The 12,738-nt window shown below is 39.4% G+C and overlaps 1 protein-coding gene across 2 annotated transcripts in view; it reads left to right on the top strand.

Annotated features, from left to right (window-relative positions):
• The window catches only part of LOC119415808 (tumor protein p53-inducible protein 11), a 62,099-nt gene that overhangs the window by 40,487 nt on the left and 8,874 nt on the right, over positions 1 to 12,738 (top strand). Inside the window, exon 2 of one of the 2 annotated variants that reach the window (XM_037682978.1) lies at positions 9,480 to 9,617. In XM_037682978.1, coding sequence (XP_037538906.1) covers positions 9,489 to 9,617 — 129 coding nt within the window. In that variant the 5' untranslated portion in view covers positions 9,480 to 9,488. Of the gene's footprint in view, positions 1 to 9,445; positions 9,618 to 12,738 lie in introns of those variants that run through there. The other variant, XM_037682979.1, reaches the window with a different exon arrangement.

Genomic DNA, 12,738 nt, shown 5'->3' with positions numbered 1-12,738 from the left:
AGTGCTTGATAGGAATTATAAAAAGGTATAAAATATTAAATCCAACAGCCTGTAAAAAGGTTTTGTTCTTTGGTTTGAATGTAGTATGGAGTATTTCATTGTATAATAATTGTAAAAAAAATAAAGGTGACTACTTCACGGATTTCGCCTATCACGGGTTCTTTTGGAACGTAACCTCAGTGAAAAACGAGGGTTCACTGTATTCCATGAAACGGGAGCGGAGTAGGAGAAGGCACTTTTGCCTAGTTCAGTCCTCACTGAGGGAACACTGCAGGTAATAATGTCCCGAGAGCGCATGCTGTAGATGCACTCATGCAGAGACATGTAGGAGGAGATGTATGAAGGCTGCAGACCTAGAAGTGATTTAAAGATGAAAATTTACCAGTGAGAGAGTCTGCGTGAAGTTAATGATGTCCATTTAACCAGTGAATATAGGGTGCAGTGGTGGGTACGATGATCACAGCCAGTTATGAATCTTAGTGCACCATGATAGACAGCATCCAACATCTGCAAAGTTCTTGTAGGAGCATTCATGTAAATGTCTCCGTAATCAATGGAGGGAAGGAAGGTCACAGATACAAGGCGTTTCCTAGCATTCAGAGTTAGACAGGATCTGTTTCTGAAAAAGAAACCCAATTTAACTTTCAGTTTCTTTACCAAGTTTTCCACATGGAGCTTAAAAGAGAGATGAGAGTCGACCAAAATACTCAAATATTTATAGGAATCAACAAACTCAATGAGGACACCATTTGAGGATGAAATCAGAGGAACTGCTGGGACCAACTTCCTATTTTAAAAAAAGCAACCCTTGGTTTTGTCCGCGTTTAGGACAAGTTTGAGGTGGAACAAATCTGTCTGGATGATGTCAAATGCAGATTTCAAAAGTTGGAAAGCCTTTTCAACTGTTTTAGCTCGACAATAAAGAACTGTCATCAGCATAGAAATGTATGGATGCATCAGGGATGTTTTTACCTACATTACATATGTAGATTGTAAAGAGGGTGGGTCCTAAGACTGAGCCTTGTGGTACACCATTGTTTACTGTTAAATAACTGGAGGAAGTTCCATTATGCTGAACACATTGCCTCCAGTCAGAGAAATAGTTGGAAAACCAACCAAATGGTGTGTTCTGAGAAACCGATTTCTGAGAGCATATGACACAAGATGTTATGATCCACAGTGTCAAAAGCTTTAGACAGGTCTAAGAAAAGTGCAGCACAATAATCCTTAGCATCCAGTGCTTCAACAACGTCATTAAAAACCTTCAGTGAAGCAGTCGTTGTGCTGTGTTGTTTCCTGAAACCAGATTGATGTGGAGGTAAGATGCTAAATGAGTCCAGGTAATTTTTGATTTGAGAGTTTATCAGTTTTTCTAGAACCTTGGCTAAAATGCAGAGTTTATAGATTAGCCGATAGTTGTTCAGTGAGGTGGGGTCACCTTCCTTCAGCAAAGGATGAACAAAGGCTGTTTTCCAAACATCTGGAATGGAGTTTTGGCTTATGGACAGGTTAAAGATGTGGGTCACAGGGACTGTGATGATATGAGCAGCCAGCCTTAAGAAATAAGGTGGAAGTTCATCTGGACCTGCAGATTTTTTAGGATCAAGACCTTTTAACAGTTTATTAACCTCACTGACTGAGAATAGAGAAATAGAGAAGGTGTGATTAACTCAGGATTGACTTGTAGGGGGGATTTGATTTGTTGAAGTTTGATTATTAAGTGAAGCGGCTGATTTTCTGTTAGTAACCGTGTCAATTAAAGAACTACAAGCAACAAAATGTTTGTTGAAACAGTTCAGGATCTCGTGCTTATTTGACACAGGAACAGAGTTAACAAGAAGTTGTGATGAGATGATTGGGGGGTGCCTGAGAGAGATTTGATGGTTTTCCAGAATCTGTTAGGGTCATTTAGATTTTTGGAGGTCTGAGATAAGAAATAGTTGCGTTTTGCAGCTTTGATGGCAGTTGTGCATTTATTCCTCATCTGTCAAAAACTCAACCAATCAATGTCTGAGCCAGATTTTCTCACTTCCGCCCAAAGATGATCTCTCTTATGCAGGAGGTCAGCTAGCTCTGGAGTAAACCAGGGACTGTCTCGTCCCTTTATTCTGAACTGACTAAAAGGAACATGTTTGTTCACAAAATAAATGAAACTATTATGAAAATAGTTCCAAGCGGAGTTCACGTCATCAATTAATAGAATACGATGACAGTCAAAGTGAGACAGATCCCCGAGGAATGACTGTTCACAAAATATTTCAGATCCCTGTTTTGAATTAATCTAGACATAGAAGGTGGAAGTTTAATATCTCTGAGAGTCGCTGTCACACAATGATCGCTCAAAATGTTAACGAATACACCTGTACCAGGGAATTTGTGAGGCATATTAGTTAGAAACAGGTCTAAAATGGATGATTTTTCAGGACGTTTTTTTGTTTAATCTTGTCGGAGAGTTGATCAATTGGGTTAGATTGAGAGACAGGCAACATTCCTTGAATTTATCACAGAGTGGGGTCGACTTACCCCAGTCAATGTTGAAATTTCCTGCCAAAAAAATCTCTTTGACTCTTAAATTACCAAGGAATTCCATCAGGGAGGACAGAGCCTCAGGTGTTAGTGAAGGGGGACAATAACAACCCACTACAGATAAGATCTGGCCTCCATTCAAAGTGATGTTTACAGCTAAGGCATCAATTTGGTTTGGAATTGTTTTAGAAGACACAATACTAGCAACCAGAGAATTTCTGATGTAAATAGCGACCCCCCCCCCCCTTTTTTTTGACGATCACAGTGGTAGATGTTAAATCCATTGATTGCCAGGTCATTATTCAGTACAGATTTGTTGAGCCAGGTTTCAGAGATAAAGATTATATCTGCCCCAGAAGAACTGACCAGAATTTTCAAGGCATCAAGTTTTCTCAGAAGGCTACATGTGTTTACATGCAGAAAATGAAGTCCTGACACGTTTTTAAAGTCATTTGGTGTCATGCAAATAGTGTGTGTGTGTGTGTGTGTGTGTGGGGGGGGGGGTCCAGGGGTGGGCTGAATCCCTGACAGCAGTAACAACATTATCAGACATTTTCTTGAGTTTTTCGTGACTGATGTGTAATTACAGGAGTTAGTAGTGTGACAATTAGCCCCCAGAATTGAACCATGAGAAACATTAATGAAGACGCGATTATTCAGAACCCAAAAACAGTGAAAGTTGCAGTGATGGGCAAATCCAGGTGTATTAACAAGATTCAGTGACTTGAGATAGTCTGAGATCTGAAAATAATGACAATAGTATGAATGGTGCAGAAAAGTCTCAGACCATAAAACATCACAAATCAAATGGACAAACAAATCCGACGAGGTGGCCCAACTGCAGTTTGAGTTTGGCTGAGGGGGGCTCTGGCCCCCATGTGAAGATTGATGGATGCTCCCATGAGAAACAGAAGCTGGGTCCAGAACCAACAGGCAGAAACAGATAATTCACAGCAAATAACAGAGCGAGCTGCCAGAAAATCCTCCTGAAATGAAAGGCATGGTCCTAGCTCGTTTCAGGTCAACAGGAGACAACAGCATGATCCGGAATAAAAATAATTATTATCCAGGTGAGTTTGGATGGAGGCCTGCAGCAACTCTGATGCAAACTCCGAACTTCTCTCGAGCACCACGCAGCGCTGCTCCTCCGCTTCTCTGCACGTCACCTCCGCACCCGACAGCACAAGAGGCACCCCTGGTGAAAACTATGAGACTGACCGGAGAGGCTGAGTCTGAAGTTGTCCCTGGCCCGGTTCTGCTCCGGTCAGGTTCCGGCGGCGCTTCAAAGCATCAGAGCATCTCCTCCAGGTGAACACAGCGATTCCATGGAAGTGGACAGTCCTTCGTTAAAAGTAACGGGCTGCTCACTGAAGCTGAGACCGGCTCTGTTAAAGACAAATTCCCCCCACAGCCAACTCTGTTCGGTTCTGGTCCAGTTCGGGGGACACTGGTACAATTCCCCCACACCAATGAAGACACTACAAGGGCCAGTCCAGCAGAAAACCAGAGAAATACCACCCGGTGATTCTCGTCGGAACTAGTTAGAACCACAAAAGTCCAGATGAGAAGTTCGTTGTGTCCAGAGAGAGTGAAAAAACACCTGGACCTTCGTGCGACGACTCCCAGCTCGAGGGGTCACCTGGCCGGCAGGGTGCGCTTAGTGACCGGTGGGGTGGGAGCGGCCGGTCCTGGACCAAAATATATTTTTGGACGGTCCCGTCCGGCTCTCTGAGTCACTGAACTCCAAATTCGGTGGGAAGGGGAACCAACTTTAGTCCGGTTCGAAAAACAAGTCAGTTTGATAAATAAAGACTGCAGAGACACCAGAGGGAGCTGCCTTCCATCAGCTTGCCGGAAGTGAAGTGTATCTATGTGTATCTAAGTGTCATTGTGACCATCCGCTTTCTGACATTTGGCATTTAGTCCATCTTAAAGTGTTGTGACAAAGTTATTCATGGACTTCATGATGGGTATTAAGTAGGGGAATTATTACATGTCACAGAAGATTTAATTTCTGCAACAGGCCATTCCCTCTGATCCACAAACATCAATAACAAAAGTGAGCGCATCAGACGTAAATGTCAGTATGTGAGTTTGGGTTTGCATTTTTGTGGAGATTTTCCATTTGATAGGCAGCAGATTCACCAGCTTGTTTATGCACCAAAGCAGTCTACAGGAATAATAATCTTGGCACCAGAGATGGATATCTCTGCCACTTTAACTCTCTTAACACTCATGCAGCATCTGGAGTTCTGTAAAGGTCAAGGATCCTAAATCCTTTTGTGCAAGTGCAGATTGGATCCTCATCGCTTCATCTTAAAGTTACAGTTAAATGTGCTCCAACATGAAAATCTGTCTAAACAGAAACCTGCTTATTTGTTTTTAAGCGTTTGTAAAAAGGAGTTACTTTGTATCTTGTCCACTCTGAACACCTATTGATGTTGTTAAATATCCCATAAATAATAGTACTTGTAGTAGAACTCGGTGGCTTTTTTAATTGCTGTTTTCTGTTGTTAATGGGGGTTAAATGTTGGAGACTAGAAAGGCTGAATTTGCTGCCTTATTTTGAGTAACATATTTGATCGCAGTTGTTCTTCCTCACCCACACATTGTTTGGTTTCTATGATACAATCATTTTTTGTAGAACATCTTTTTAGTTGCTAACCAGATCTCTTAGGAGTTCGCACCTTTCCCACAATATCTTCCTCATGTGTTTAACAGCTTTTCTTCTCTTCAGCTCATCTTGTGTCACTAGACTTGCAAAAAGAACCGAGTATAGCACGCTACTCATTATTTTTAGTATTTAATTTTCATGTTGAATAAAGCATTTGTTCAAAGGGGTTTTGTTTTCTATCCAGCTCTTTCTCTTTTTGTTTTTCTTTTTCTCCATACAAATAAAGTTTATATCCTAGATCATTATTTACTGTTTCTTTTTACACTTTATATTTTTGCTATTGTTGGATGTAACTGGGACCCTGTGTACACAATTTCGTTCCACCTTGTGCACCACATGTGATGCGAATGACAAAGAACCTTGACTTGGCTTGATCTTTCTGTATAGTTTGTATAACCAAACTTGTGTCTATTTTGAGATTTTGCAAGTAAGCTCCTATTTAAGTCTTTTACTCTCACAAGAGATTATAGTAGGAATAGAAACAAATGAACACAAATTAAAGTTTGTTATATAGTCCAAGAATATCGTTCCTATCAGTAAAGAAAATACAACTGGGTCAGGGATGACACGCCACGAGGACACCTTGGTCAAAGGGGGTTTCAATCATGAAAGGGACTCACAATAAGAAGCGATTGGTCCTTTGGCAGTTGCTAGGCAACTGTATCAGCATTAGCCTTGCAAGTCAAGGAGCACTGGTGGGGACATTCAAAAAGAGAGACGTGTATGGGTATTTTTGCATGCGTAAGAAATGTGGCATCTATAAGCGCATGCAGTCAGGCGCACCTTATTTATCGCTTTTTGTACAAATGTTGAGAGGGATCAACATTCAAGAGGCTGCCAAATCGTTGTTGATGTTTTGATTGATTCTTGGGGACATAATGAAAGTCATAATCCTCAGACAAGCCCTTTGATATGATGATTAAAGAGGAGACATTTTTCTTGTTTAGTTATGAGTTAACAGATTGTCATTTATTACTAGGGGAAAAAAAGGTTTAAAATTACTGTTTATTAGTCTATTATTTTTGCTGTCATTTGGCAGTTTATCTACAATGAACGAGCTCTATAAAAGATTTAATGTGGTTTAATAAAGCAAACCACACCATCATTATCATTGATTTTCCTTCATGAAAAAATGTTACAATCATTTTTTATGAATAATGTGGTCCGGAGTTTTGTTTTTTTTCCTTCGAAATACACATTTAGGCCAGGACAAGTGTCTCACTGCAGTTATTCTTGGTGTAATTGGAGCTCAATAATGTATAGGGATGCATGATATTGGGTTTTTGGCCGATATCCGATAAGCCGATATGTTAAAACTTATTTGTCCAATAACCGATACCGATATTTTTAATATATGTTCCTTTGTCAGAACATAGCCCTCTTATTTGCTACAAAAATTGTGCAACAGCTGTAATAGCTGATGACATATATTCAGTAACAGCCATATGATATGCATAGCACTTTAACTTATATTAAATGAAAACTGTTAAATGTTATTTATTAGCATTAGTCACCAGCAATGCTGTCTCACTTGTGGAGGCTTGTTCCAGGTTCAGCTGCAGTGTGGGATCCTCTGCACTCCTGTGCATGAAGGACAACCTTTTTAAGTTCAAAGTTTTTGTCTACCCATTGTGCCGTAAGACTAATCATGTTAACGGGGCTAACACTTGACGTCCAAATGTCTGTGGTAAAACTCACCCAAGTGCTATCAGCTAGTAGCTTCTCAATGATGTTGGAAATGACAGCTTGCAACTCGGGTAAGGCTACGTCGGAAAAATATTTCTGACTGGGGACGATGTAGCAAGGCTCAACATAGTCCATAAATCTTTGGAATCCAATATCCTCAACAACAACAAAAAACTTAGACACCACCAACATTTTGGCTTCTTCCTCTCCGCCGTGATTAGATCAGGTCGGCGTGCATGACGTCATCACGTTGTGCTGGCGCTGCAGGCGTCCTTGTCACTGGGTTGTCATACAAAAACAGCGTATTTTATATCGGTGAGTTATTTTGATGGAATGTCCGATATTTAACTTCAACGCTAATATCGGCCGATACCATGCCGATAATATCTTGCATTCCTAATAATGTATTTTTACTTTGTTTAATAACTACTAAAGATGATTATTTTATAATTTAATTCTAACATATAGCTCATACTTTGTACCTGCTCTTTTTAATTAAAATAAGCAATGAAAAAATATCCGATCACATAAATAGGAGCTCTTTTTTTTTTTTTTTTACTATCTTTCCTCTACTTCTCTTTTTTTCTACTCCTAGGATTCCACTGAAAACTAGACTGTAAAGCTCAATAACAATCTATGATTCTACCCTTGTATTTGAAATACCCTGTCTTTGAGGTAATCCTGAATGAATCTACAAGAGTAGAGGTTGAAATGTCTACATGGAAAATAGACCACCACTTTGTTTGGAGTGGTGCGCTCACTTTTGGAGAGTTATTTGAAAGATTAGATGACCCGTTTTTCACTAAAATAAATGATAGACCCGATGGCAGCACACACAACGGTTAAAAAAACAAAACTGTAGACTAAGTGAAATCTATTCATTGTATAACCTCAACTTCTCAGTTTTGTGGTCATAATACAATGTAGTAATGTTTTAGCATATGTATGTGACACAAAATGCAATTAGACTAAGGCTATTTCAACACGCATGTGATGGGATGCAAGAAATGAAAACTAAATTTCAAGTATTTCTTACCATTTTGACATGTCCAGGACTCGCTGCAGGATTTAGTTTGCTTGTCGTCTGGTCATTATTTTTTCCTCTTTACACTTTTTATTGATTACCGTAGCTGAGAAGTAATCAATGCTTCTTACAAGCAGGCCCAAATCCCTGTGATGTTACACTCCAATAACGAATAAGAGTGAAACACAAAAACATCACAACTTTGCATGCTAAAACTGCAAGTTTTGCATTTTCAATAGAGGACCTACCAAAACAGTTTATTTAGTATTTATTAAAAGTAAACTAAAATTGCTGTTTGCCTTACTGATGAATTGTTCTCTGTTGGAGGCCTGACATATTGTATCCTTGTTAGTTGTTGTAGCATAGCAGTTTGAGCACCTATGCAACACCACAAGTGTAGTTTTCATTAAATCATTACATGTAGCTACACTTTATTTGCTTTGAGCCGTTTCCTGTTAGCAATGAGGGTTTCTCCCCTCACCCCTTTCCTGGCATGAGAACTGTTGTAAATGCTCTCTTTATCCTTGGGAGAAAAGTTCAATAACTGCTCTTGTTCTTTTTCCTCCAGAGAACGGCCCTGTGGAGTAGCCATCAATTTTTTGGCTGCCCCTTTGTGTGCATGAGTGCACTCCCGTTAGCGCGTGCCTTTTGGCCTCCTGTTTAATTATGGTGCAGATTATTGAGTCAGTGCTGATCTCTCTTGATGTAGGCATCGCTTGCTGTCCCCACTGAATTCAAATAAAATGCTGTGGTCATTAGTGCTGCTCAAAAGTGTCACCCCAGCTTATCCTGTAATCACAGTAAACTGCCAACAAAGTTAGTCCATTATGATAATGGTGCTAATGTAATTTTGTTTAATTTTATTTTGAATATTGACAAATAAAACTGGCAAGCTGAGCAATAATACTGCTTAATACTAGACATCTGCTTAATAATAATTAATAATACGAATAATATTGCTTTACTCCATTTGATCAAAGCTACATGTTAGCTTAAAAGTACAACGTAAGAAGCAGAGTAAATAATAAAATCCTTTCTCAAATGAAGGTCTCTGTCAAACCACCGGTAGATAAATGTGCAGTCGTCCATGGGGCATGTTGTTTTGCAGACAATACTGGCTGAGATTAAAACCATGTTCGTCATGCTAAATTACATGCAGTCATTGGATCTGTGGATCGATATTGACGTTTAGACCTTTAGCCTTCAAAACGTCTTCTTTTATTTACGTCTGTGTGTGCAGTTCGGTTTGTGTGTCACTATCACATCTATTTGCTGTCTGAGGGTGCACCTGAGTCTGCCAGCAGACCACAAGGACTTATGGCTTTTGCTTCATCCCTGACTTAAGACGGATGCTTGTATTTGCAAGAATCATATTATGTAATTGTGTTACATAAGTCCTCCAGGGTATTACTCATAGATTGGTGGATACCCATTCCTTTCTATGCCAAACAGACATGTCCTCTTACAGTAGGCGTATTTTTTTTTTATGTTATTCTCTGTATGTAATTTATTGGATATTTATTATTCAACGTATCTCAGTGTTTTGCCTCTTGTTCACTCCTGTGCTAGGTGTGCACCATGGCGTCTAAATCTCACCCTCCTCTAATGAAGAAGCACAGTCAGACGGACTTGATAAGCCGCCTGAAGAGCCGGAAGATCCTTGGAGTTGGTGGCGAAGACGATGATGGCGAAGTGCACCGCTCAAAGGTCAGGTAGCCTCATATAAACGCTGCACAATTTATTTTTATTGTTATTATTATTATTTGTTACACAGGGACGGATGAAGACAACAGTTTTCAAAGTCAAGGCCATTAACACAATAAACCGCTTGGATGTAAATGTAAACACTACAGTTAAACTATCATTAGTAAATGGATACTGTTGGAGGAAATCAAACATAAATGATTCTCCAACATAAATGTGTTTATTAACCCAGAGGGATTCTTTTTAAAAACCACGAGGGGCATCTAATTGGCTCATCTCTCTTTTGTGGGCATTTGCTTCTTGCGCTTCAGTGAATTTAGATCACGTAATCCTCCAAGCTCTCGCATCTCCACTGAGATATGATGGGCTCCCCTGGGAGGCTCCCTGCCTTTTTCATCTCGTGTGTTATATTACTTCCTCACATTCATTTGTTCATACATATTGACAATGCATACCAGAACATAATGGCACACATGCTGGTTTATTGAGAGACACAAAATCACCAATCATTTTTATGCCACAGTTACAAACGGAGAACATTTTTCCCCCTTTTGCTGGACTCGGATATCACAGTTTTAACATTGTTGTTTTGTTTTTTTTAATGTAAGATTGCATCACGTTGTGCATAGGCACAGCAGACAGTTCCGTACTGAAATATTAATCAGGCGATTGAGCGATGGGAACAGAACAGAAGGGAGCAGGCATACGGTGGTGGCTGATAGCGTGTGATGAGATGTCAGCCCCCTTTCCTCAGCCCTCCTGAGTGTTTGTTTTCTCTCTCAATGTTTTAGCACGGAGCCTAACCCAGTCATCTGTCACATAAATCTCTTTCAAAAAGCATACTCATGTATCAGATACAAACTGACAAGTTACCTGTAAAGGTTGTGTATCTCTTAGTATATTTTATTATATGACAATAATTCGATCAGAGAAAAATACTTTAGATATGATTCTGATAATGACTGATGAGTGAACAGTAAAGCATCACTTTAGCATCACATTAGCTAATGTTTTCTGTATGTGGTGTTTTGATAAGTGGGCTTCCATATTTGTATGTGACATGACCTACTTTTACAATTAAATAGATGCTGTTATAAATGTTTTTTCAGTTACTTTTTATGCTCTTCAGCCATGCTATAGTATGTTTTTAGGGAAAAGAACCCCATGGGATCTGATGTAAACGTAAAGATGTGTTGCTAATATTGTGTGGAAATGAAAACGGTTGAATTTTTCCTTGTGGTTCCTATAAACAAAGAAAGGAAGTGTAGTCTGCTGACAGTGTTTTCCTGCTTCCTTTACTGATAAGATTACTGGTCTTATTACAGATTTGATGGCAAAGAAAGAGACACGTGCAACTGAATGAGTGCAAATGTACAAAGAGAGGTTTTCCATCATGAGTGTTGTTGCCAACAACTCGTTTGACCCTTTAACGTGTTGCAACAGATGAGGCTTGGCGGTGTGAACTCAGGCCCTTATAACGCAACCTTCCATGATGTTTTGTGTATATTTTGGAGCCCTGAGGAATTTGAGAAGATGACCACCATCTGCTTCATGTAACCACAAACTGACATTCGTAAGCTGAATATCCTGTGTAGTTTGTTGTGCACTGTAGCTAAAAAAGGAAGCCATTGTTGAGTGGAAGGGACTGACTGATTCATGTCAGCGCTGGCTGTAATTAAGCACGTTTGTGTCTTTTCCTGTTTTTCTTTCATACCACAAGTCAGCTCAGTGCCATCAGTTAACTCCCAGATCCCTTTGAGTATTTGTCATGCCAGTCATGAATATTTATGTGTTCCTGTCAAAAACAGCCCCTGGAACCGTGGCACCATGGAAGGCTGATTCACCTGGTCATGTGATCACAGCTGGTGCCGAGGGTTTCATAAACAGACTCTTCAGCTGCAGTGTGAGGAGATATGTAATGGGTTTTCTGTGCAACTGTTGATCGCAATAATTTCAGAGCTTTGGCTTCAAGGGAGTCGTCTCCAAGCTTCGTAGCATGAGATCAAAGATAGCAGCAGCCGGGGGAAACATAAAGGAGTCTAAAAAAATTAAAAACAAGATAAAAAAAACATTACTATTCTGTTATTTGTTGTTGTTAAATGCTAACTCTGGATATTTAAAGGATTTTTAAATATCTAAACTAGTTGTTTTTTTTCTTGCTTATCTAATAAAATGAGCTTTTCTTAATTTAAACTGCACTGCTGCACTTTATGTAGCCCCGTCTAAAGCTTTTGACACTGTAGACCATGACATCTTATGTCATAAGCTCTCAGAAATTGTTTTCTCAGATCACACTACTGGTTGGTTCACTAACCATCTCTCAGATCGGAGGCAGTGTGTTCAACATAACTAAATGCTGATAAAACCAATGGGATGTTGTTTTCATACAGGAAGTTGTTACCAGCAGTCCTTCTGTCTATCGTATCTACGAATGGTGAACCTATTGAGTTTGTCGATTCTTACAAATACTTTGAAATTTTGGTTGATGCACATCTCTCTTTTTTTAAGCTGCGTCAAAAACTTGCTAAAGAAATTGAAAGTTAAACTGCGTTTCTTTTTCAGAAATCGATCCTGTCTAACTCTGAATGCTAGGAGACACCTTGTAACTGCAACTTTCCTTCCCTCCATTGATTACGGTGACATTATTTACATGTACGCTCCTACAAGAACCCTGCAGATGTTGGATACTGTCTATCATGGTGCACACCTGTAGAAATAAAGATTGAATGACTAAAAAAACTATATTTTAATTATTATATATAATCATTGATTTAAATATGTTTGGTCATATGTTAACTTAAACTACTTGTAGTTTAAGAAATGGTGAGAGCAAGACAAGAAGAGCAAGAGACGTTTCACGAGATGGTCAAAACACAAAATTACTGGTACTGGCCAAATAGTGGCGAGTTCCCAGCAAACACTGCAAGCCAGAAAATGATTCATCATCTTTGTGTTAATGTTTATGATTATGTGTATTTTGAGCTTCTATAATGCTGTAAGGCTCCAACACAACAATACTTTCTGATAGAAAGGTATTTCATGATGAAGGAATATCACTGACGTTAGAAACATGAAAGGAGTCATGTGATGTCTGAGGTCTGTTTTTGTTTATTATTGTGTGTGT

This window comes from Nematolebias whitei, chromosome 10, assembly GCF_014905685.2.
Source record: "Nematolebias whitei isolate Nwh7 chromosome 10, NemWhi1, whole genome shotgun sequence".
In the NCBI taxonomy this organism is placed as follows: Eukaryota; Metazoa; Chordata; class Actinopteri; order Cyprinodontiformes; family Rivulidae; genus Nematolebias; species Nematolebias whitei.
This window is presented reverse-complemented; position numbering and strand designations above follow the sequence as displayed.